Source organism: Acromyrmex echinatior, chromosome 3 (genome assembly GCF_024713525.1).
Source record: "Acromyrmex echinatior isolate Ae372 chromosome 3, ASM2471352v2, whole genome shotgun sequence".
Taxonomy (NCBI): Eukaryota; Metazoa; Arthropoda; class Insecta; order Hymenoptera; family Formicidae; genus Acromyrmex; species Acromyrmex echinatior.
Window position 1 is genome coordinate 10,007,434 of NC_141854.1, and position 27,964 is coordinate 10,035,397.

The window sequence follows — 27,964 nt, forward strand, 5'->3', positions numbered from 1 at the left end:
ATTCTTTTACAGTTTCTATATGTACGAGGATGATTCAAGTATGAAAGAGACTTTTTGTGTGTAAATACAAATCAATGATAGACGTATTTACATTGAATAATATATTTTTTTAAATTGCCTAAAAATACAATACATTTTTATTTGAATTTTTAGATCAAGATGGCGCTGAAAGGTAATTTCAGATATTCTGTTAATTATTAGAGAAGTTTCTCTGAAAATTAAGAATAGCGCGTCTGTTCGAAATATTTAGAATTGGTATCTAAAAAATAAAAATGACATATTTGAAAGCAACAACTACAAAATTTTAGGTAGACTATGGTTTTATGATCCGATGCGTGAATGTTCTCTTTTTCTGCTTTCGTTCGGTCTCTTCTCAATATTATTCTTTTATTACAAACTAATTGTAAGCAATTTAATAAAATTTTATGAAGAAAATTGAAATTTTAATTATATTTTGAGCGAAACAATAAATATATAAACAGTGTTACGTGACATTCTGAGCTATACTTAGTATTCTATGTAATTTAGTATATTTCCTATGTAACTTATTCTTGTTCGTATAAGGTAAAAAAAATGGTTCATGCGTTTAATCATTTTATGGTAGTATTTTAATCCCATCGACGATTATTTCTTTATTTAATTTGAAGCAATAACATTTCTGCCGAGATAATTTATCACTTCTTTAATTTCTACAATAAGTCTAATTTATTTAAGTCATTCAAATAGGTATGTACATTTATAGATTTTTACTTCCCAAATCTTATTGCTTTATTCTTTTATGAAAAAAACATACATTTTTCGTTATAGCAAAATAGGATACAATTTTTCATGCGTAGTTCCATGTGCACAGACTACTAATCTGTTTTTTCTTCCCAATATCTATTAATTCTAATCACAAGAATTCTTACCAAGTTTTCTGCATTATAGCATTAGAGGAGGCTTTATAAAAAGCAACAAAAAAAAAGTTATTTCTTGAATAGTTATATACAAATTATATAAAGTTTAACCAACCAAATCAAAAACATAAAATGATATTTAAAAGAATATTTTAAAGATTTAATACGTGTCTTTAGTATGTGTCTTTAATATGTTTCTCACAAGAAGCTCCTCTCTGATCTTCATCAATTCTGATCAAATTTGCAACGATACTAAAGAAGACTACAAAATCAATACTTATAAAGCCGGTCTTTCGAATGGGCCTTAGAAGTTCAATAATTAAATATAAATCCCTGTATGCGTGTATTATATATATATATATATATTACTAGAAACGAGTATCAACAATTTACCATCGTTAAAGCATTAAACTACGGTGCAGACCGTAGAATGTCGATTCGGCAAATAATAAATATTTATAATATATAATAAACAATAAAGAGGAGCCTCTTCTTGTCAAATAATTTATATTGTCTAAAAATTTAATCATAGTATGAAATACACAAAAAATCAAATATGCGAACTGTGAGGATTTTTTTTCAAAAAATAGTCTCAAAAGCTATGTAATAAAAATAATGTGAAAAAAATTTAAATATAGACATAATGTACTCCATTGATCCATAGTAAGCTAGTGACAAAGGAACAAAAACTATTACTCTCATTATTAACTGGCCTTAATTTAATCTTAATGTTATAAATTTGGGACTTGACAAAGCAAGACAATATTTACTTAAGAAGTAGACAAAATGTACTCAAATCTAATCGACAATACTGATAATTATACATTTCACAACGAAAATTCAATCCTTAAGTAACATGGTGAAGGTTCATAACATTCATACCATTCATGCCGAGAATATACATACACTCTCATACGCGTAATCATACCAATAATCAGTATGTAGTAAATTCTGTGATTTCTTACAATCAAACATTCATTAACGGAATTCTTACATCCTAGAGCTAAAGATAATCATATAAAAAGTCTAGTTAGAATAATTTCAGATGTATTGATGTAAAATGAATGATTCGATAAGATTCAAATTAAATGGATTTTGATGAATGACTTCACCATGAAACTTGTGAATTGTTGTAAGACTTGAAAACTTGATTCCTGATATAGATATTATTTGAATATCATTATTTTTGAGAATATCAATATTGATTTATATGTTTATTTAATTTTACTTAACTTTATATTGTATTTTAAATGTGGACGGCATAAGAATAATTTACTTAATTATAAATATTTAGTTGACTGATTTAATTCTTCGTTTACACACATCTTTCACGACTTTTCGTAGCACACAGATGCGAATTCGCATCTGTAATTTATCTTTTTTTTTTTTCAACTTAAAGGAAAAACTTGTGCGAAATAACTTCATTTCAGTGATGTAATGTCAGAGGTAATATTAAAATTGTATTAGTTTCTTAGAGTGATAATTCAATAAAGATAAACTTTACTACGTTCGAACTTTACAAAAACTCGCAAATGACTCTCCATCAGGGTTGGTAAAAAAATGTCAAAATCATGTTTTAAACATAATTACTGCTTAATTAATGTTTTTAACATGTTTTGAACATGTTTTTATAATATAAAAGCATTAAAAATGGTTTAAAAAAAACAAATAATGTATTATTTAAAAAAAAAAACATTCTTTGTCAACCCTGCCTTCCATTAATCTCGTTTCTCGGAATCCGTTGCGCGGAGTCCCCACTCTTAGCAAAAATCCTGTTATCGACATTTCTCGAAACAATATTATTTATGAGTTATTTCTGTCGATCGTTTAAATCGCCTAACGACTTCAATAAAGATCCTCCCCCTCTCCCCCACGCTATTCGATTCGTTCGTCTTATTTCTTATGTATCAAAACAATTGTATTCTGGGAACATCTTCTGTATGGATTGTGACAATGTAATCAATATAATGTGAGTTTTATTTTGATTGACGTTTGTATAGAATGGATTGTTTTCAATTTTCTCATATTATTCACAGATTCATTGAAATTTTAACATTCAGTCAATCAGCTGTTTGGGAACAATTTCTGTCTGTCAACATACAATCCATCGGAGATTGTTAACTTAACTTATCTTTACTTAGTATTATTTCACTCATTTACTGCGGATTACGACTATTATATTAAATCTGAAGATGGCTCGACCAAGAAGCCGAAATGTAATTATTGTTTGATTAGATCATCGAGATATTTGATTGTTCTGAGATATTTTATACGTTATACCATATCAAGATTTTTAGAGGAATAATATCGAGAATCTGTATTATTATGTGTATATGTTTTTATATTCAATTTTTTATTAATTTTTGATTATATGTCCTTTACTTAAATTTATTTTTATTTGATAACAAGAATCTTTATATAATTTTATGTAATTAATACGGTTATTTCGTGTTGTATCGAAATCATGTTCTCGAAGTGTCGTGCTATATCGAAACCATTCTTGTAGTGTATAAGGGAAATTTCCTTTATGTCAAGAAAAACGGTGTGATGAAAATAGTTGTGCAAATATAAGAGTTATCCAAGTTTATTAAGCTATGGAAATTGTATTATAAGAATATCGTGTTATAAGTCGCAATTTTTGCACCATATATCGAAACCGTGTTTTCAGAGTATTACGTTATAAAAGGGTTGAGTGTATTTAGTAATATAATAATAAAATTGACAAATGTTTCGGCGCCATCAAACAAACTCTTCGGGCCATCTTTAGTGTCCAATCATTCTTGTTTCAATTTAAACTATAGAATTCGTTTTAGAACTAATTATATAGCTATAAAAAATGCTGATGCGAATTCTTTTACTGTGTGCTAACGAAGAATTTATTATAATTCTAATTATACGAAATCCTGAAATTCAATACTATTTTTGATATTACCGCTAAAATAAATCATTATTTTAGAAATATCAACTTCTTAGATTTAGATTTATTTCTCAACTGTCAATACTTTTAGAGCTCACTTATTCACACGATACGGTTATTTGTTGAATCGGTCGTTCTGCCGGATCAATTTTGTTGTCATGCTCTACAGTGGCAATATATTTTTTATATAGGAGCGTTTACACGATACGATTATCGTATGCAAGAAAATTACCGAGTCGAACACTCGGTTTTGTCACTACAAACGATATACGGGATTCGGTAACAAATCGTTCAGATTTAGATTGATTTGCACTGATTCAGTGAAATTATCGGTATCGTTAAAAACTCGTATCATGTGAACGAATTCTTTATATTATATCTACATAAATGATAACTGAATATCGATATCAGAAAAAGGATTCATGTCACAATTGCGAAATGCATTAAAAATAGGAAAATGCATTTTATATATCCGTCACGTTTTTTATGCTATTATCGACAAATTTGCTTAATAAGTAGCAAAAAAAAAACAAAAATTCTTCGTTCTAGATCAATTATATTCTACATAAAATCGATCGCGCGTGTAATTAAGCGTTCGCGATTGCGAAACATAATTTAATTTCGAATACAGTCTGTGAGAGAATCTAATATTAAATAAAAAAAAAATAAAAAAAAATCTTTCTTGAAATAAATATATTAAAAATGACGAAGACCTAGAATTATACAAATTTATTTACCGCTAAAATGTAATGCCAGATATGAACGTAGATGGACATGTTCACCAGTCTCGAAGAATTTGTAGAAATAATTCGTATTAAACTTTCTGTATTTCGGAGGAGAGATGAACTTGTGAATTTCTCTCGGTTCAAGATTCTATTGATAACTTATTTAGTAGATTAATTTCAGTCCTTCTAAGTACAAAAATTGCATTCGATTAAATCGGCAATGATCAATTCTTCGTTAGAACGTTACATGGTGATCAGTCACATCAATGGAATTCACACTGGCGTAGGAAGTGGACGCGCGTTGTTGGTTGTTTTGGAGTAGAGGAGAATCCGGCTTGTCACGTTTGTGACGCCTAGTTTCGCTTCCGCTCGCGAATTCGCGGGCTCTTCCACGCCTTCGGCGCGACATCACGCCTGGAAAAAAAAAACATTAAGCATGCTTTAAGTATTTTAAATCTTCATCCTTTCCAGTACAATCATCTCCCATCGCACTGTATGATTCCATTGAAATCGTATGGTCAAAATTGTGTTGCTGTGCGTTACATGAATACAAACTACTTTTTTTTGCGTAAGTGTAATTTTCTAATATTTCTATGTAACATTTCTATTTCTATTTCGTACAATACATACAAGAAGCAACTCATTAATTACAACAAATACAATATATTTCATGCAATAACAAGTATGTTCGTATTTGTGTAAAAAATATTAATTCTTCAAACATTTCTTCAAGTAATAAGTGTGACGATACCATTTATAAAATATAACATTTTAAAATTTCGAGAATTTTTCTTTATTTTTTTTAGATATTGGCATAAGCTATATATAAATCAAAATACATATTGAATTTGTCAATATATTGAAAATTAATTTCGGTACACAACCATATTAAAAATAATTATACATTTGCTATAAAAAATTAAGACTTCAACAAAAGTCCATTGCTTATTATATTGCATATTACCTTTTGTTAAAATAATATGAAATTTTTAACGTAGCAATATAGAGAAAAATATTTTGAAATTATGAAATTACGAAATAGTTAAATATTATAAATTTATATAAACATTTATTTAATTTACGTGTCTAAATCTTTTAATATCTTTTTACAATTTCATTATTCATGTTACACTATCCTAATTTCCACATTCATTATATTTTAATTATGATAAATAAAAAGATGCAATATATTGACAAATATAATATTCATATTTACCACTGTTCCAAAATAAAACAAAAATTTTATAAAATAAAATATTTAAAAAATGTTATGATCATTTTAAATAACAGATCAAACCTAAAACAGATATATTGAGAAAATTTTAATACGTAATTTAAAAATGCTTATGAAACATTACATAGATAAAAAGATAAAATTACAAATGAGGACATAAAAGTGATCCTATTCTATATATTTTTCTTTTTCACCAGTGATAATATTTTTGCTTTTCCATATCCCTGTTACAATCAATAATTTTATAGCAGCATACAATCTACTATTATTTTCTAGGAATCTGATTATAAAATTTTAAAAACACTATTCAATTATCGGTCGATGCAATCTTAGATATTTATGTATGTTGCGGTACATATACATAATTGCATATTATGCAATTATGTATATGTATCGCAACATACATAAAAATGTACATACTTATGGTCACATTATAGAAAATACATTACATATGCAGTATATTTTTTAAGTATTAAGATATGTTGACCAAACAACAATAGATACAAACGATAGACAAAAACACGCGCAATAGTTTTAACATGTATAATGTATGTATATAAAGTAAAGCAAAATCTATATATACTATTCATTTTTTAATATCTTCAAAAGCGTGAGACTAGAAGAAAAAATTGTCAAACAAAAGTTACTTGACATACAAGAGAGCACCAGACAGTGATAAAATTTGCATTGTAGATTAAATTAGTTCCGAAATAAAAAGTACATCCTTTTTATAAATTAAATCTTATAGTTTTATAATTATTCTGTAATATCTATTAAAATAAGTAGAATGCCTATGTCAAAAGATCATTCCAAATTAATGAAGATTATTTATGATAAAAATATATTAAAATATCCTACAATATTGTAAGCTCTTAATTGATGGATCATGTTCAATTGAGGAATATATTAAACACATATTTATTATATTAAACATTTAAGTAGCAATTCATTTATGTACAAGTAAGGAATCACAATCAAATAAGTGAAGCATATTTATTATTAGAATATGCTATATCATAAAAAGATTACCGTCACATAATAATATTACTCCTATGTATTACAAACATTTACTAGGTTTTCTCTTATTTTTGAAGACATTAAAAATAATAGTAGTTATATTGTCATACCACATATATAATAACATAAGTACCAATAAAAATAATATCATTTATCATTTAAATAGATACTATAGAATAAAATTAGAGCAGCATATGTCTAAAAAGCTTTGCCATCCCACACTTAGAAAAAAAAATAGTTAGAAACATTTCAAATACAAGTATTAAATATATGATTAACTAGAAAAATCATAACCACAATAAATTTAGAATAAGATTCTAAGTGAGTTTTACAAATTAATGTAAAAGCTAATAAAAATTAATATAAGATAATTATAATTTTTATCCACCTTTAAACTTGCATAACCCGTGTTCTATGTTTCTGATGTATACATATGATATAATTCCATTCTAATAAAATTAATCTATAAAAAACATTATAATTGTTATTTAATAAAATTTTATATGAATTATGATCTTATTTATGAAAAAATATTTCTTTTTTCAGATTAGTTTTATCATATAGGAAATTATATAATAAAATATAATAAAAACTAAAAAGTTTATCTAGCTAATCTTTCAGTGCAATTGGTTAAAGTGCGTAAGCTTTATAATAATTTAAATAAGATCACATAACGTTATTTACTGTCATGAGTATTATCAGCATTATTTTGTTATGCATGAAAATGCGTTAATGCAGCATTTTTAAATGAAATTTTGCCAAGAAATTTTTTAAACTTTAACCATTAAAATTAAAAGACTATGTTCTTATATAGAAATAAACTGTAAATAAACAATAAAAGGAAAATAAAATATACATAAATATAAAATTATTTCTTTCAAAATCTAAACTTGCAAGAGACAGAATTCTTATCATATAAGGAATACTGCATTGATGCATGCAAAAAGTGCAATTATCTATTTTATCGTACAAATTCGCACTATATTATATTATATAAATGTGTATATATGTTAAAATAAATTGAAAATTAAAGAAATGTGTTAATATGTATTAAAATAATAATACATATTTACGTATATAATAATTCGAAAAGTTTCCATGTATGAGTAGGAAATTAAAATAACGTGCTTGAGGGATTTTTGTGATTTTAAAATAAGTATAAAAAAAGAATATATAGTTTCGCAAATTAATACAATTGAAAAAGAAAAAAAATTAAAAAAAAATACAATATCACTTCATTCCTTCAATTCATTATTTTTAAATAAAAAATAAGAGATCTGTAACATTAGAAAAAAATTGCACTTCCTAAATGCATATTTACGTGCTAAAAATAATGTTTAAATCAACAATATTAAACATTTTAACTCAGTTAATCTGTGCAAAATAAACATAAAAAGTACGATGACAGATTTTGGACATAGAAGAAAAAAATACTAATAAATTTTACCACATGTCAAAACGTGGGCGTTCCGTTTTTATATTCAGATGCTCTGCATACCTATCTGTCACATTCAAGCACTTTGAACGTAGGTGTGGTTGTAGTGGGTGTAGGAGAATTGTGTTTGCTTACACGATGATTCAATGATGTCTCTTGCACGTTGTCCAGATTTCCACATATCGCTCTTTTATGGTTGGCCAATTTCTCTCTGTTCATGGGTGAGCCTAGAACCAGGGGCCATGACGCTAATCCGCATTACTCAAAAAATGTACATTTAAAAAACACGATTCTTCTTAGAATGAAGAAGACTACGCGCAGACGTTAGTAAAGAGATTTGGCAGAAAAATATCTCAATGCATTGTTATTTTCTATTGAATTTGAGCTGCTCACAATAAATATGAAAAAGGTTCCCACTTGCAATAGGGATATGAAATAAAATCTTAATTAATATAACACTGGTGAATCTCTATATAAATAAAAATAACTATTTAAGACTTATTCTAGTCTTCTATTTCCTTTTCTCAAAGCACTAAAATGCTTCTAGAGATTCTTAAGATTGCGTTGATCATACTTAAGACTATGCTATCAAGTACAGGGTTGGCCATATTCGACGGAAAGATCTGGCAAACACTGTAACTTTTGACAGAGATGTTAGATCGAGTAACGACGTTTCCCATGATTGAAAAAAAAACATCTTTCCGTTGAATATGGCCAACCCTGTATATCCCGCAATAAAACCTAAATGGACGTGAAATATATTTCATGCGCAAAGCGTTAATAGTGCATTTATGTGAATACATATTTTAATATAAAATAATTAAAAATTTAGAGAAACAAATATACACATACACAAAATATTCTTTTTAAAGAGAAAAATTATGATAATTTTTAGCCAAAATGTCAAAAACTATTTGTTAGATCCCAATAAATATAATACATATTTAAAAAAAAATTTGGATTTTGCATTTCAGATAAAATCTTTGAAAATTATATGCTGTCCAAAATGAAGAAATTTGAAACAGTAAATGTTTTATATGCAGAAGATATAAAGAAAGTGAGATTTATTCTTATTTTCAATATTTCAGACATAAAATTATATATACATATACCTATTTTTTTAATTAAAAAATGTCGTACCTACTTTTCATTCAACTCATTTTTAAAGTTATATTTTCTCACCATATAGTTGGACAAGCATAAGATAAATACAAAATATAATATATGCTGATGCAAACAGAATCAGAAAAGACTTGAGAAGAATGTAACACAGATTTTTCTGGCATACATATAGATGTACAAATAAAAAATTATGTACATAACAGCTATTATAATTATATATATATATACATATTAGGTGTTGGAATTAATTCGTAGCGTTTTTAATGAAAGAATGTTATTTATTTCACATGAGCATTAAAAAATACATTAATGAAAGTACTTCCCATCACTTGTAAAACGCTACGAATTAATTCCAACACCTAATACATATATATATATATATATATATGAGACATCTTACCTATATAACTTAGCAGTACTGGCAAAAAGATGAGACCATGTGCTGCTCCAAATAGTACAATACCCAAATACATTCTGAAGTAAAACACCTGCAAATACCCTTAGCTGAGTAATTCTGAATATTTTTATACAATTAAATACAGACAAATAGCAGAACTCCAATTATCTATTATTAATCATGATTAATAAATTTGTGATTAATAATGTAAGTAGATATTTATATCCAAATATTTTTTAATAATAAAAACATTTTGAAAGGAAATAATAGATAAAAAATTGTGTGTGTGTGTGTGTGTGTGTATGTGTGTATACATACAGTTTAATATTTTAATTATTATTGCGATACTAAAAGCCGAGCATGTTTTTGATCGCTAATCGACAATTTAGATTATTAGATAATTGGTGTTTTATTTAACAGTATATAGTAAAAAAAAAATTAACCTGGAAAATTTGACTCTTTGCAAAGCCCAATACTATAATACCACCAAACTTTGTTAGTGTGATACCACTAAATACTGAACTCCCCATATTTGTCAATGCATCTGCGACTCTTTCAACTCTAGTTGCTTGAACTGACACGGAGAAGGAATGTACTAGATGACTGCAAAACTCGACAGCTATACCAACTGCCTGTAATACAAATTAGTAATGAATAATACATTTTTCAACAATTGTTATGTAATTTGAATGCTTTTTCTTATTTTTGTAGTATATTAATATATTAATATCAATATATTATAAAAATGTAATATATACTATGTAAAAACAGATATATATATATATATATATATTTTTTTTTTAATTAAAAATATAAACATTTAAACAAATATCTTAATATAAAATGAATTTATGTAGATAAAATACAATTAAGTTTTTACTCTAATATTAACAAAAAAAAACATTCATGTTGTGAAAATTTATAATAATTCGCAAAAATATTTAAAATTGAAAAAAAAATTTATAATAAACATTTTATTGTTTCATTTCAATATGTTCCATATTAAATTTTTAAATATATAAAAAATGAAAAATGTCCAGATACTAACAATAAACAAATCCATGTATATATAATCAATATAAACTAAATATACTAATTTTACAATGATTAACTTACCATAACAAGATTTACTAGAGACACAGCATTCAAAGTTATGTGCCACCAATACATCAGACCACCAATATTAATGACAATCATTGTGATTGTAATTAGAACCACAAGTGATGAGAAGATATCTAAACCCATTAATAAGAAAGTAACCACAAATATAGCTAGCAATGAGATTCCTATACTCTGCAATGTGTCAGGCCACATAGTTAGATACTGCTCATAAAATACGTAGAAAACACTGTAGGGAAAAACTTCTACAGTAGTGTTTTCATTATGCCCTTTCAAGTTATAGTTGAGCATGTTGGTTATGTTCGCCGCTACTACTCTGGCTGCTCTCATTGATTCAAAATAATCGGCTGAAGTCTTGAGGATAGTGTGATAAGCCATGAAATATGAAGCACCGACTGTTGACATTCCCGTTTTAGGATCAGTAATATAATTCACACCGTGTCCATAAGCTGCGTGACCTCCTTTAGCACATGTTTCATCGGGATTGTCTTGCAGAAAGAATGATACATATTTGTTGAAATCAATGGGCACTGGTCTGTTGTATTCATTCAAAGTAATATTGCAAGTAGAACATAGTCGATCTGTAAACCGAAAATACGTAAAATAATTGAATTAAAATAAATTCATTTATTATTATAAAAAAATATTTATACATGAAAGTATAATATACGCGATTATATCAATTATATAAAGAAAAGTATATACCAGTATGTGGACAGAATGAATTGTTCGTAGGAAAATATTTACAACAAGTGGATAATCCCGACCAATCGATATAATCATCCATCCAAGACGAAGCAGGCTTGGCTATATAAGTTCTAAAAAAAAAAAAAAATAAAAAAAAAATAAAAAATATTTCAACATCTAAAGACGAGTAAACATTAAAATAGATTTATTCATAAAACTTTCTATTTCGTGTTGTAATATACCTATTTGGTTGTTTAGATGCTGTAAATATTTGTGTCAATACTGAATCACTATTACAATATTGTCCACCACACACTAAGTTTTGCATTTTCGTATTTGAATAATTTAGGCCATCTTTGACGACGAAATACATTGGCGGCCCGATAGATAAGTAATTATTTAAAAACTGAAAAAAGCAAGAATTTCAATTTTTTAATAATTCGTATTTAGCTCAACGTTTATACTCTAATGGTTACAACATACTTTGAAATATTTAAGGACAAAACTATCTTCGGGCATAGAAAGTTCTTGATCAAGGCCGATTTCAATATGTGGTATTACGGCAATACTGCTACAGAGCCAACCGAAAAATACAATCATTACGATCGCGCGAACCCATTTTTGTAGTAACAGCGGGACGTATGCGACTTTGAAAATTTTATACAACATTCCATCTACTACTTCTTCTCCATCATCACGCTTAGAACGAATAAAGCAGCATACATCTAACCTGTTATTCTGAAATTATAAAAAGCATTTAATATGATCAAGAAAAAAAGAATATGTTTAGGGACGCTATTAGCATTATTTGCATCATTCTACTCTTGTTTTATATCTAACAAATGATAGAATGACAAATAGCGCTAATAGTAGACGTCTCTCTGTACGCATCTAACGTATAAAATAAACAAAAGAGAGAAGGAGAAAAGGGAAGAAAATAAAATAAATAATGAAAAGTAAGTCTCTATAAAGTTTTGTAGATAAAAATTTCGTATGAATTAAAATTCATTATATATATTAACATAAAATTCTTATACATACTGCATGTCGAATCGTATCAAGTGCTAAAAGACTGACGAAACATGTAATTTGTAATATGAAGTCCACTAATAATGCCATTCCGGCATAAAGAGCAAACGCTTTCACGGCAGGCATATCAGAAAGACCACCTGTAAACAAAAAAAGTCTTAATTGTAACAGTTTATTTGCAAACAATTTTTATTTTCTTTTTCATTAATTTTTTTTATTTCTTCCGCGTATATTATTTATGATATTTTCTGTTAACACATACCAAGGAAAAAACAACAGCTTTCCGATACACTTGTAAGTAACATACTAGGGCCAACTTGACCCAACGTACGGCCAATGTGTTCCGGGATTGATTCATTTGGACGTCTACCTTCCCTTTGATGAGTTTGAACGAGAATAAAGATATTATCTACTCCGACTGCTAATACTAAGAATGGAATGACCTCGATAATGATCAGTGTAGCTGGTATACCAATAAAGCCGAACAATCCAACTGAACAAATTACAGATGCTAGCACTATGAGTACACCTCCAAGTCCAAGAGTAATCTTAGAATCGTGCTAAAAAATAAATGGATTAAATGTACAATATTAAATAAGACGTAAAATTAAGATTAAGCATGTAATATAACATAAATTCTTACCAAAAGACGAGCACATGATCTAATTTGGCCAAGAGACACTGCAATATATCCAAACATAATAATGTATGATACTAGAATAGTCACAATGTCCGATTGAGATTCACGATTCAGTTCGTCTTCGATAGAACGCTCAGACGTGAACGCTATGTCCATAAATGCCGGTTTTTTTGTTGCCGTCCAATTTTTCATGAAGTTAATAAAGCTGAAATTGAACGATATATAATTAATATAATCTTATTTGAATACAGAGATAAAGAACTTTCGAATTATCGTATGAATTTACCTTTCTTCCCATTCCATAGCGGGTAATAATCTGGCTTTGTTGTGATAATTGTTTACAAGAAGAGTAAGGATTATGGCGGTTGCCTTTTCATATGATGGGTTATGAAGATCTTGTCCCGGAGACGAAAATCCACCCACTGCAATTGCTGGCTCAACCGGGCCGCCGTAAAGTGCGAGGCATTCAGGATTATATGCATTTCTGAGAAACAAAAATATATAAATATAATATAAATATGATTTAAAAAAGAATATTATTATACACATTTTCAACAAAAGTATTACTTTTTTCAAATATTTCAGATTTATTAATAGTTACGTTTCAACGATAATTCTTATCAATTTCTAATATATTCTTCAAATAATTGATTTTAAAAGTTTATCGTTAAAGCTTTTCATTTTTTCATATCATTGTAAAAAAATTTATCTAAAGTAGATCTTATCACTAAAATACAGTTTGTTTTTTTATATCAATATCAATTTTTTTGCAATATTAAACATAAATATCCCTTAGAATTTGTTTTTCATTTTTATTTCATAGTATATAATAGCACTTTCATATTTCATACATATATAACTACGTATGTCTCTACAATTCTTTAAATTTTACTTATGTTATTCTCATAAATATAACTAAGATAAACGTCCCAGTGACATGTATCTATGTCCGGACACTTACACAAAATTTATTACAGAAAAAAAATTTATTATAAATTTATTTATTACATAGGTATATGTCCGGTCATTGGGACGTTTACCTTAAATGAATATAACATGATGTATGGTTTCGTAAGAGTAGTCAATATATTTCTAATCCTCATTACATGCATGTCTGCATCTCATTCAAGATTGATCGAAGAGTTAAGGATTGACAGTGAGAGAGTATAAGGATAAGTAACTTGTTTCGAAAATCCATATTTCAGAAAAAAAAACGGTTAAAATAAATATATAATATTACAATCTTCTTCATTTTTATTACTTACTGTGAGCAAACTCTAAAATGATCCAAATAGTTCACTGTATAATTCCCTTCTTCTTCTGAATTTTCAAACTTTTTTAAATCGTCTTGCCAGTAACCCCAAATACTTTGAATAGTACAATGCGAGACTGTTGTTGGACCGGTAAATGGTCCAGTTAAAGGAGCGAAACATATGTTCGCTAACGTGTAGTTGTTAGGAGTAACTATACTTTTAATACCTTCTTGCAATTCAAAGACTGTTTTTAGAAAAGTATCATTAAACACGGGACCAAATACAATTGGTCCGTTGGATGTGTTGTGTACAATCTGCAATTAACATCAAACATATATAACATAAAGAATTACAAAATATAATGAATCAAAGTTAATACACATATAATCTATTTCTACAAGGAACGATAAGAAACATATTACTATTTTTCTTATTTTGTAGATATATTAGGTGTTGGAATTAATTCGTAGCGTTTTTAATGAAAGAATGTTATTTATTTCACATGAGCATTAAAAAATACATTAATGAAAGTACTTCCCATCACTTGTAAAACGCTACGAATTAATTCCAACACCTAATATATTAAAAATTTAATTTGTTCTATATATACAAAGATAAACTTAATATACTCTAATATATTTTAGTAATACATACATTCGGTAAGCCAACAGAAGTGATAATAATTTGTTCATTTCGATAAAAGGGTTCAAAATGTTTATCAAAATATTCCCTTTCAATGCGCGATCGAGAATGCGGAGATGCCCACAATTCCACAGGATCTGTAGTAACTTTCATGTATTTTATTCCATGTCCCAAGCCAACAATCAGTAGGAAGCCAAGGAAAAGTATTAACCAAGGTCGAGAAGCGCAAACTGTAAAAGAATATTAGTCATTGTAGGCAATGTGAAACATCTAATTTTATGTAAATTATATCATAAAATTTAAATTATATTACCTGTTCCCCATTTGCAGAAAAATTCTTGCAAAAATTTGTCAGTACCTGCTCCAAGTTTCTCAATGAAAGTGGACTGTTCTTGATCAAAGCCAGCTGGTAACTCATCGGAGGATATAACACCTATAAACAAATATTTATATTAAGTATAATAAATTTATAAATATTCGATTAAGCACCATTATGTAGCTTAAACAATCTTGAGTGCAAAAGTGCTGTAAATTATTAATATTCTATCATTTATAATTATTATATAATATTATAAATAGGCTATTAGCTTCCAGCTAGGATACAGAACATTACACTGTATGTTCCACTGTAAGATATTTGTTGGAATGTAGTTTAGTTTCACAGTGTAACACCAGAATGTATTGTAGTCTTTCATTCTTATTCTTATAATTATATTTAGCGCATCAATAATAGATTAATGATTTTAATTTAAACTTAAGTTATAAATCTTTCAGAATTGATTTTTGACGACTTTATTACAAAATAAGTATGGTCCCCACATACTTTTTGAAAAGTTAATAATATTAACATGTTTTATACGCTCATACTCTGCTTTTTACAGTGTCGAATAGTGTAACACTGTGTCACAGTTGAAATATTTTGTATAAGACAGTGTTATACTGTATCATCTGTGTATGTTGGAGAACATCCATAGTAATGTTACAAGTAACCAATTTGTATAAGAGTATAAAAACGTTTTATAAAAAAACTTAAATTCTAAAATTGAATAATTTTTTAACTTAAAAATAATAAAAACAATATTTTAACTTTAATTATAATTAATAATGTTGAAACCAACACATTACGTTACTTATTACAAAAAATAAAATTTTTTATACATGATATGCACTAAGTAGACTAAAAGATTTTAAGGGATGATCCTCACACAAATTCAAAAACCTCATGACTAATATGTCTAACATGACTTAGTTTCAAAGATATAGGATGTTAAAGTTGAAGAAAAAATTTTTTTTCTAAAAATTTCAAAAATCACTCGAATTATTTTGATAAAATTACTTTGCATAATATATATTCAAGTTATTTTGATGCTATTTATAATATAATATCATAAAAATAACTTGATGAATAATTTTCGAGATTTTTGAAAAAAATAAAATTTCTTGACACCTTGTTTTTTTGAAAACTAAGCACTTCTGATATATGGTTATATGAAATTTTGTCTTGAATTTGTGAGAAATCATCTTTTAATATCTTTTAACGTATTTAGTATACATTCTACATAGATATAGTTCTTTAACTGAAATTAACACAAAATTATAAGAAATCAAATTTTTTTAGATTACTAAAATTATTGATTTTGTTAACTTAAAAGAAAATAACGCTTGAAAAGTAATATAGAATATGTGATTTAGAATAAATATGATTAAATGTTAAGATATAAAAAAGTTCCCTTCAATATTAGATATTTCATTCCATAATATTCTAGATATGATAAATAAAACGACTTGTACATATCTTTTAAATTTTCATTATTTTTTAACTATTTTCATAAGTCAGATAAATTACCTATTTGAATGCAACATATTCTATATGAAGTAACACATAAAATTTAATTTTGCTTTTTTTCAAGATCATTCTTTAATGTTATTGATGGGAAATTCTTTCTTGATTAACTTTATAAACAGAACATTTTATTTTCTAATTAACTATTTAAAACCTAAAACATACACATAACATATTGTAACATGCAAAACAAAAAGTATTATAAAAAAAATATACAATTTAAAAACATAAGACAAAACATACGAAATATTTGCAACACGATTTTTGTGAGCAGAGAAATGATATTTGTAAACTACTTTTCCTATTTTTAAGAAATTTATATGCTTCTTTAGAAACTTGAAAATATTTTTTTATAACACTTATTCGTGAATATTGTATATAAATTATAAGATTATATAGCGTAATATATTATCGGAATACAACTCATCAAGTTCATGCTTTTTTTTATGTAATAGTAATTATATTAGGTGTTGGAATTAATTCGTAGCGTTTTACAAGTGATGGGAAGTACTTTCATTAATGTATTTTTTAATGCTCATGTGAAATAAATAACATTCTTTAATTAAAAAACGCTACGAATTAATTCCAACACCTAATATAAAATGCAAACTTTTCAAGCGTCAATCTTAAGCGTTAAAATTTTTAGTGCAATAGATAATTATCATAATTTGTCACGTATGCAGTATTGTATTGCAAGAGATATAAGTTATATATAGCTTAGTCAAGTGCTAAAACACTTGATAAATCCAAGTGCAAATAATTGTGAAAATAAGTGAAAAATTTGTCTAATGCGCATTTGACATCCTGGCAGGTACGATCTGCAAGGGCTGAAAATAAAGCGAAAGACACAAAAGCTGTAAAGCAATAAAAAAGCTATAACAGGAAAACAGCAATGACGAACACATCGTAGATAGTAAAGCTTTAGAATCGAAAAAACCTACTAGAACGCTTAGATTGAAGTGGACTGTCTTCTTGGTCAGCGGCGAGGGCAATACGAGCACCATCTCCTGGGTGGTGTAATCCGGCAGCTAGCCGTCTACCCACCTGTCTTCCTACCTCCTCTCCTCGTGCAACTATACATATGCACACACCATACATACACAACCTATAGTCTGTACTTATTTTGTATGACATAAGTATTATATGAAAATTATGTATGCTTCAAGTAGTTTATATGTTTCAAAGTCATAACAAAGTAAAAACTCGTTCCACACACGGAAAGTTATTTTAGTAATTCACACTTATTACAATCTAAATAATATCAAATAAAACTCCATTAGTTCATAAAATAACAAAAAGTTAGTGCAAATGTTAACACTAACACTTCTAAGAAAAAAATTAAAAAATGTGCAACAAATATTTCACGAGGTGAAGTGAATGACACGCATTCATCATAAAAATTTTTTTTTTGAAAACAATACTTAAATAATTAATACGTAATATCCTGCAAATTTTATAACTGTGTGAATATGGCTATCTTTATATTAATTTATAAATGTAACCATATTGGTAAATTGTCTTAATATTTCTCACAAAAATAATGTTTGTTTTTTAGTATATTTGTAAATAAAATATTAATATTTTAGCGTTATTTTTCAAAGCTTTAAATAAAATAAGTGCAAAAAAAGACCTCACAAAAACAAATAGTAGCAATAAAATATATCTAAGAATTATTAGATTAAATTTTAATCACATAATCAATTCTTATCTCCACCCTTATTTTCGCTTAGAGATGTTTAATAATAATAATAACACAAATTAATTACATTAGTCACTAACATATTCAATAAATTTTTAAAAATAATTATATGCAAAATATAATAAAAAAAAAATAGCTTTAATTGAAAAAACAATACATTTTCCATTTTCATAATTTGTTATGTTTAGTAACAATTTTATATATATGCATATTTTCATACATTAATATATAGGTATACATATATATGTATATAAAATATACATATTGATTTTTATTATCTAAAATATCTTCGTTTCTTTGAAGAATAAAATCAAATGTTCGATAAAATATTCAGTTCAAAAAGACATATTACAGCTGGGCTGCGTTCGGAAACATCATTCGAGTGCCCCCGTGTATCGTTTTATCCTTATTATTCACCCAATGTTAAATGATAATATGATACACGGGGATACCTGGGTGATGTTTCCGAACTCAGCCTTGACAGGAATCTCAAATATATTAAAGTTTAGTGCAACTATTTCGAGCATTTATTTATTACTAAGCATCTGTACTACTAAGTACAGTGAGTGTTATTTTCAAGCATATTGAATCATAAGTTGTTTATTGCTTTACTTATAGTAAGGTATTCTTCAGTGATAAAATCTTACAATATCTTTTATCTCTAAAAAAAATGTTAAAATTGATGTAAACACGTGAATTTTATGAGGTTATTTGAAAGTTATATCATTTAATATTTTATGTTGAATTTGTCAAATTGATTATAATACTGTGTAAAAACATATACCGTAAAAAAATATATAAATCTCAAAATCTAAAAAAAAAATATTTTGGGAAAAGTATTACCAACCAATAATATATATCAAACTGAATAATCATCTTTAGATTATTTCTTCTGTTTTTGAAAGTGTAATAGAAATATTTTAAATAATAAAAATTATGAATTCCTTTATATATACATACATTTAAAGAATATAATTTCGATATGCATAAATCGAATCAATTTCTTACCTATACGTTTCCTATGGCTGAAACACATCATTAACAGAAGGAAAAGGCAGGAACCACATACAAAAATAATTGTCATTATAACTTCGTAACCATCATAACCAAATATTGAAAATGGTGTTGGTAATGGAGGCATCGGTGGTGGTGTTGGACAACTTTGTTCACAATCTACACAGCTGCAAGCTGGTGTGTTTTTCTATAAAAAAAAAGTTAGACGTATAATAATCTTTTTAGTTCATTTCTTATTATGTTATTTTATTTGTGTGATAAAAATTATTTATAGACATATATAAATACTTTTTACATGATGACAGTGATCTGTCATAAATAAAATATTTGAATAGAATTTGAAGTTAATAAACATTAAAAAGGTATAAAATATACAATTTCAATTGTTCTAAACATTTATATAACTATATCTATATTATTTTAAAATTAAATTAAATTTTATAATTTAGTATCAATTATAAGATAAAAAAAAGCAAAAATATATAATTTTTTTCATTTAAAAATATCATTTATGATTTTAAAAACTTTAAACATGTCGAGAAAAATTTTTACTATTATATTAATTTTTTTAATTTAGATTTAATATTTTTTCATAACATAAAATGTAAAAAAAATCATTTTTAGATATTCAAATCTTGGATTCTATGATATATATGAAAGTTATATTATTTATGCTTACGTTTTATTATAAAATTTATTAAATGAAAGATGTATCCCATAGAAATAAAGTAAAAAAAAATTAAATAAAATAGTTTGTTTAACCTTAATGAATATTAGATATACATATATTAATATAATTGAAAACTTGTTTATTTTGACTACTTGACAGTTAAATTGCAGAATGATAAAAAGTATTAATATGCGTCCATCAGCAAAGATCCTAAATTAACATTCATAAATATTTTTTACATTATATAACTGATTGTGAAAACTTGTCTATCTTTTGATCGTTAAATCGTAGAATGATAAAAAATATAAACGTGCGTTAATAAAAATCTAATAACTCGCTTTTTGTTTTGTATCATTGTATGTTTGAACAATCTATTCTCTTTTTTCATAACTAATTCATTCATGACGTAAGACATAAAGTAACAATTTTTTAGAAAACTTATATTCACAATAAAAAGTGATTTATCAATATTTAGCAGATCCTTATAAATGAAAAACTCACAGCAAATGAATGCAGTTTGCTTATTTAAGTTTTTTATACTGTAAATGAACTATATAGATTTTAAAAAGTATTTTCGCATGTATTGTTGTAGATATATAATATCATATAAAAACATATACACATATACATATATAAATATATTGGGTCATCTAAAAAGTATCCGCGGTACTTTGTCACTAGATATATGACCATCAACACACATCTAGTGACAAAAAACCGCGGATAGATGACCCAATATTTTTAAATACATATACATTTTAAAAAATGTAATACTAACGTTCAATGCCTTGTTGCATGGTGTGATTGGAGGATCTAATGGCGTAAATGATCCGACAGGATTATCAGTATTTATATATGTAATTTGGAAAGGTACAAAAATATTATTCTCCGCATCACCCATAAAGTGAAACCATTTCAATGGAGTACATCTACTCGCTCCCCATTCTCCACACATTAGATCCAATGCTAACTGCCCTGTACTCGGCACTGACACCTTATTGCACGAGTTAAATGTTCCATCAAGATATTTGTTCGTTATATATATATTTATTTTGTTAACATATTCTACACCTGGAAAGAAATTCAAAATAATAAAATACGTATCAAAATGTTGCAACTATAAGATATTAAGTTTTAAACATTTTTTTTAATATATAAAGATAGAATATAATAATTACCATCTGCCACGTCTTTCTCCGTAATGTTGATAAATTTGCTTTGATTAATACCGCATGTGAAATCACAAAAATGCTTTGCTAAATTATCTAAGCAACTAGGACATCGTTTTAGGAAATTTGACGCAAGCTGGATATTTGAGTCTAATGTAGTAAGTTGCTTTGTATCACAACAAGTATTAATTCCTTTGCCCTCATCCACTAACAAATGTGGACAATGCTTAGCCAACAATTTCTGTCCTTCAGAATTTAATGGTTTTGCTGGTCCATCATAAATACAATTTTTTATGTGCATAGATGCATCCGTGTAACACTCTCCATACCATATACAATGACCATTTTCTTCACTGACAACCTGTTTGTAAATAATATGTTCAGACCTTCTTTAAATAATCTACTATTTTGTGAAAAGCAAAACAGCCGATAAAATTAGCTTTAATTCTTGTACATTGAAATATTTTTCTTATACATTACAGTTACATATATCTACTACCAATAATATATTACTATGAATATATTAGATAGTATTTTACAACGGATTAAAATATTGTTGTTTAATGTAAAGTTTCACAGACTGCGTTCACACGAAGCATATATAAAGATATATATATATAATATAATACATAAGGCATTTCCTAATTGAGTTCTTGACTTACGTATTAAAGTCTGATAAGATTTATTTGAGTCAATGAGCTGAATTAATGATTTAATTCACCTAATATAAAATACAATATTGAATGAAGAACTCCAACAAAGGAACGATGGTTTGTTTCTTACCTCTCAAAAGATATTCCTATACAATGATGTACATAACTAGTGAAAAATTAATTAAATACTATTAAAGTAAATTTAAAATTAATTTGAGATAATCAAATAATATTATCAACAATATTATCAACAATATTATTTAATTATCTCAAATTAATTTAAAATTTACACTAATAGTATATTTAATTAATTTTCTTTAATAAATAAGACATTAATTAAGAGAGAAAGAATGTGATACTACTTTTAATAAAAACAAAATTAACTAAATATTTCACATATGCACACACACACACACACATGCACGACGCACGCACGCACAAAGTAGTTATTTACAATAAAATTTAAATTAATTAATAAACATAATAAAAAAAATTTTTTAAATTAGAGATTGTAATTTTTCAAATAGATAAAAATTAAGTGCACATAATGATATTTGTATAAAAATAAATATGTATTTATAAATAACATTTTTAAACATTTATTAAACACAGAAATTATTAAAAATTCTCAAATTTACAAATATTTCTTAAAATGTCGTTTATCTTATTAACTTAATAATTTTTTGCTTTTGTATTTTAAATCAAAAAAAGAAAATATGTAAAAAAATATATTTTAAAAACTCAGTAAAATTACTAACTTTAGTTTTCAAGAAAAATTGTGTGTATAATTATATTTACTTTATATAGAATTAATGATTCGCTTGATTTAGAAATTTAAATTATGAAATTTAAATTAATATCTCGGTAGTCTAAAGATTAAGGTGCTCGCACGGAATGTAAGAGATCCGGGTTCAACTCTCGGCCGAGACAATATTTTTCGCAATAAGTTTATTACTTAAGTATTTTAAGATTAATTTAGAAAATTTGGGGGGGGGGGGATTATTAACATTTCAGATTGATTGCGTTGGAAGTCAACCATATCGACACGCAATTATCATATTCATTACACGAAATTAATTCATTTATATGAATATATATAATAATTCAACATCTTAACAGACCGTAGTGGCGCTTCCTATTCAAAGTAAAATAAACTTAAATTATTTTAATATTTATTAGATTTACTATTTAAATCCCAGGAAAAATATTTATTTTCTTTTATTATATTGTTTTAGATTTTATTTAAAACAAATATTTATTTAACTATGAAACTAATAAAAAAAAAGAAAAGAAATGAAAGAGATAATACTGGTTATGCATGAGAGTGTAAAATAGTGCACTTGTTCATTACACGAGAAACGATGTTCGGTATCAGTTCTTCGCATGAGTCATTCGTTTATAAGAAGTTATGTCACGCAATGGATTTTATACTTTGAATTATACCCTGCATAAGCCGACAGAATATTTTTTAACTGTCTATAAGTGATTCGATGAAACTTACAAAAAAATTACGTGATTTATAATCTTATCGATTTTAATAACGTAGTAAAAAAATTGCGTTCACAGTTTAATTCGCATATTTTATGTTAAGATAATTTGACTTGCATAATGTATACGCATAGAAAAATTAATAACACACTTAATATGACGTAATGATATAATATTTGTTATATTTAGAATTAAAAATTACTGAAAAAAACTTGAAAGACTTTGAGTAAAAAAAACCCGGAGTAAAATCAGTTTTTACTCCGATTATAAAAATTTTTTTACTTTCGAATATACATTTTCTTTGAATATTTAACTCTACATTATTGTTCTAGATGTGAAAACAAGTTTTTGCATTCATCTAAAAGATTTTTTATTCTGATAAAGATTATAAATCAAACTGCAGAACAATGGCAATAGCCACAAACATGCAATTAAATCCAGTTTCGAAAAGGTAATCGATTTATTGAACTTCACAACAACGCAAAAATGTTGACATAAAATTATAAAGACACAAAATGATAAATATATTGAAATAACATCGATATTAAGTATTTTAATGAGATATCTCAAGAAAAATGAATTTTACTTTTTTCAAGATTTTGATATTTTTTTCAAAGACTAGTATTTTACTCGGGTTTTCACTCCGAAGAAAAAAAATCTGTTTTTCTTATCTTTATTACATAATTTTACATGCATTTCATCAATAATTTCATACATGCAATTACACAAATCTCTAAATAAGTCTAGTCTTAAGTGTACTAGTCTGATGTAAGAACTGAGAAGGAATCTCATTTAAGTGGAATACTAGTATTAACAACAGCCTTGTTTCTAATCACACTTTAGCTCTTTCCTGTCGTAATGCGAATTCAGACGGCCGCTAAGAAATCAGGATAACTCAATATGAGAATAATTTCTCCGTAGGTCTATACATAATATATTTATTGATATATGTATAATATTTATCTATAATAAATTTGTGTTTATGGTGCAAAGATTAACAAGTGGACATGTTCCTCTCTTTAATAAATTTCTAAGATCGCTTTAGAAGATAGCTTTAAAACTAAAATTCGTGAAATTCTGATTTTTTTTAATAATAAAAAAAGGAAAATAATTAAATCTAAAATCTGTAAGCTCTTAAAAAGTGTAAAACTGAAAAAATTAAAACTCTTTCTCTCCCTCTCTCGTTGCGAGATACAAAAAATAACAAATAAAAAAATTTTATTAAATTAAGTCTGCTCTTTCCTATATTAGTATAATTATAGGCACGATTTTATGAATTTTGTTAATTCATTAAATATCTATAAACTGAATATATTTATACTTTTTACTTTTTCCTCAATAATTTCAAAGCATATATTTTTAGTTTTTATATTATCTTTACATATTATTAGTTTAGGTCCGATTCTTTATCAATGATAAATTAACTTTAATCTCGATTCTCAATTTACTCAAGTCTACTGTTTATCTTTTTTTATACCGTTTATCTTTTTTTATACTTGCCTGTTTCCAGAAATTTTCCACGTCAAATCGGACATCTTTGAAATATTGTCATTTTTAATTTTTGTTTAATTTACTGATATATTCTAGATAAAAATACCAGATACATGTTTCGCAAAAAAAAAAAAATTTGAGATTCTTTTGTGAAGTTATTCACGCTTGTAAGTTGCAGAAATTCATAAAAAATGTTTATGCAATCGAACATTCAAATTATTATATCGTCGAAACCTTTAATCGTACAAAAAAAATGCAAAGATTTTAAAGATCTTAAATTGACATCTATTATGAGCTGGCACACTTCAGTACAATCGAATGCAACCTACCATATTTTTTGCTAATTACTTGCTCTTTTCCCGACTTTTTTGTTCCAGCCAATTCACTGTCAGTGAAGTACACTTATGGCCGTGCTAGTTTAAGACTAAAATTAGCACAGTCATAAAGAAAACAAGCTGCAAATGAAAAATCAAATACATTTTGTAGGGTTATTTTTTCATATACATGCGAAACTGCGCCGTCACACAATAGAATTTTTTAACTATACATTTCATTTGAATTCCATTTTGCAATTTTGAAGTTATTTCGTAATTGAAATGGAAATATATTTTTTACAAAATTTTTTAATTGGTGAATTGATGATGAAAAATAGTAATTAAATTTAACAAATGGAAAATGATTTATTTATTAGGTGTTGGAATTAATTCGTAGCGTTTTTTAATGAAAGAATGTTATTTATTTCACATGAGCATTAAAAAATACATTAATGAAAGTACTTCCCATCACTTGTAAAACGCTACGAATTAATTCCAACACCTAATATATGAAAATAATAAATTACAAATAATCCATTCATATAACAATTTAAGATCTTTAAAATTAGTCTCTCACATTTTTTTGTATGATTAATGGTTTCGATAATATATTAATTTGAATATTCGCATAAATGCATTTTTTATGAATTTCTGCAACTACATTGTAAATCAAATATTCAGTACAACCGAGTATTATATTTTAAACAAGGAGGTATAATTTAAAAAAACATAATTGTTAACATAATTTTCTAAAAATAATTTAATAAATTTCTATAAGAATTAATTAAAGCAATTAAAATAAAAAAAATTGTGCTAAGAAGGGCTACAAACTAAATAAACAAATTTTAATGTACATAATATGACATTACACAGTTGACATTAAATAAAACAAAAGTAAAAACAAAAATAAAAATAAAACTTAAAAATTAAAATTTGTGGAATTTTGATTTTATAAAAAGAAAGGAAAAAAAGAGAGTAAAAAGTTTAAAAATTATGAATGTAAAAAATATTAAAACTGAAAAGATGAGAACATTCTCTTTTTCTTTCATTTAAAAATACAGGCAACACTATATAGAAAAAAATAAGTCTTAAATATTTTTTACACTTTTTTTAAAGCATCGGCATGGTTCTCTCTAAATTAATTTCATTAATTCGTTAAATTTCTATGGACTCATTATATTTATTTTGTACTCTCTCTTTATTTTTCAAAACATATTTTTATATACGTGTATACACATGTACAGCCATCTTACATTCTAAAAAAGAAAAGCTAAAGTTGAAAGGGACATAGTTGTTGAATGATGTAGAGATGCTATGTATGTCGCAACATATAAATCGTTCTTTGTCCGATAGTAAGTGGTTAACTATCACTAATGTCATTAAGCACTTAGTCTAGTCTTTCTTACAAACAACTAATCACATCGACTGTCTTCTTTTATTCGCATATCAGCGATGGGAATCCGAAAAGGAAAGAGAGATGGATTAATATTACAAGAAGATAAAGCTTTTAGAATATTTCTCTTGTCAGCAGAATAATATATCAACAGGATTTCTCTTTCGAGGACGTGATAGTTTCGAAAGCGAGTAAGTTAATTCTGAGTAGAAATCTGTTCAAAAACATCTTCCCGACCTCGACCACAAACACGAAAAACATTAATGCGTGTTTATTCAGAATGGCAAGTTTTTCTCGGATGGCGGTCAGAGGGAATAAATTTAATTGAACGAACTCCTTGGAGACGGGAAAAGCAGCTATAGGCTTTCTCAGCGATCAGCCGAGATGACGTCACGCGACGCGTAAGCGCCGTCGATTCTACTTTGTTAGGGTGTGGACAGTGTATAGACAGGTATGAAAAGATGTATTTTATACGGTAATGTATATACGATATGTGGAAGTATATGTGCGCGCGCGCGTGTGTGTGTGTGTGTGTGTGTGCTCGCGTTCTCACAAGCGCGAGAGCTCGGAGAGACGAAGCGACGAGCGTTGAAATGACGCACGCGCGACACGCGTGCAACACGAGCGTCGTAGAAAGAATGTAGCGTATATATACTTGAGACCGTTGTCCTTATATGCAGGATGCGTTACTTACCAGGCTCGACAAGCTGGACAAAGTCAACAGCAATAATAAGGGCCGAAGAACGTTACGTGTTATGGCTGCGCCTATGAAATTTTGATGAGCGGCCGTGCCTGCAGTTGCAGTCGTTACTCTAGCCCAGTGCATGGCGTTAATACGTTTTACCGTCCGCTGAATTCGCTTTTCCCTGCTATCAGGCGCAATGCACTTAACCTCGCTCAAGCTCGATTCGATGCATACATGTGTCGCGATGCGATCATTGTACGCGAGGCATTTCCTTCGGCAATGTTCGTCGCGTAAGACGTCTCCTCGACGGCTCGACTCTTGTAATGGTTTATAAGCCACACGAATTATTACAATCAACCTCACCGCTTGACAACCGTCGACTGCTGCTAGTTTAGTAGCGCCAGTAGTGCCAGTACTCGTCGTAGGCCGTCG

General features: G+C 27.1%; 1 protein-coding gene across 6 annotated transcripts; it reads right to left on the reverse strand.

Moving 5' to 3' along the window:
• Window positions 1-2,267: 2,267 nt before the first annotated feature.
• Window positions 2,268-27,964, reverse strand: Npc1a (Niemann-Pick type C-1a). 6 transcript variants are annotated; one of them, XM_087403824.1, is made up of 20 exons: window positions 27,542-27,591; window positions 22,171-22,229; window positions 21,518-21,869; window positions 21,118-21,410; window positions 19,664-19,856; window positions 17,898-18,029; window positions 15,427-15,546; window positions 15,126-15,343; window positions 14,484-14,785; window positions 13,505-13,702; window positions 13,222-13,423; window positions 12,841-13,138; window positions 12,591-12,718; window positions 12,033-12,287; window positions 11,792-11,955; window positions 11,568-11,680; window positions 10,860-11,443; window positions 10,187-10,375; window positions 9,747-9,834; window positions 2,268-4,952 (listed from the first exon to the last, which is right to left on the reverse strand). In XM_087403824.1, exons 3-20 carry the CDS (start codon window positions 21,807-21,809, stop codon window positions 4,774-4,776), a joined length of 3,948 nt encoding a protein of 1,315 aa, XP_087259950.1. In that variant the 5' UTR covers window positions 21,810-21,869; window positions 22,171-22,229; window positions 27,542-27,591; the 3' UTR covers window positions 2,268-4,773. The 6 variants fall into 6 exon arrangements, 5 of the variants coding, with proteins under 5 accessions (XP_087259950.1, XP_011054768.2, XP_087259949.1 ...); XR_015544359.1 differs by lacking the exon at window positions 22,171-22,229 and adding an exon at window positions 8,237-8,451 and having other exon boundaries at window positions 4,767-4,952; window positions 27,542-27,963; XM_087403822.1 differs by lacking the exon at window positions 22,171-22,229 and adding an exon at window positions 8,360-8,451 and having other exon boundaries at window positions 4,767-4,952; window positions 27,542-27,964.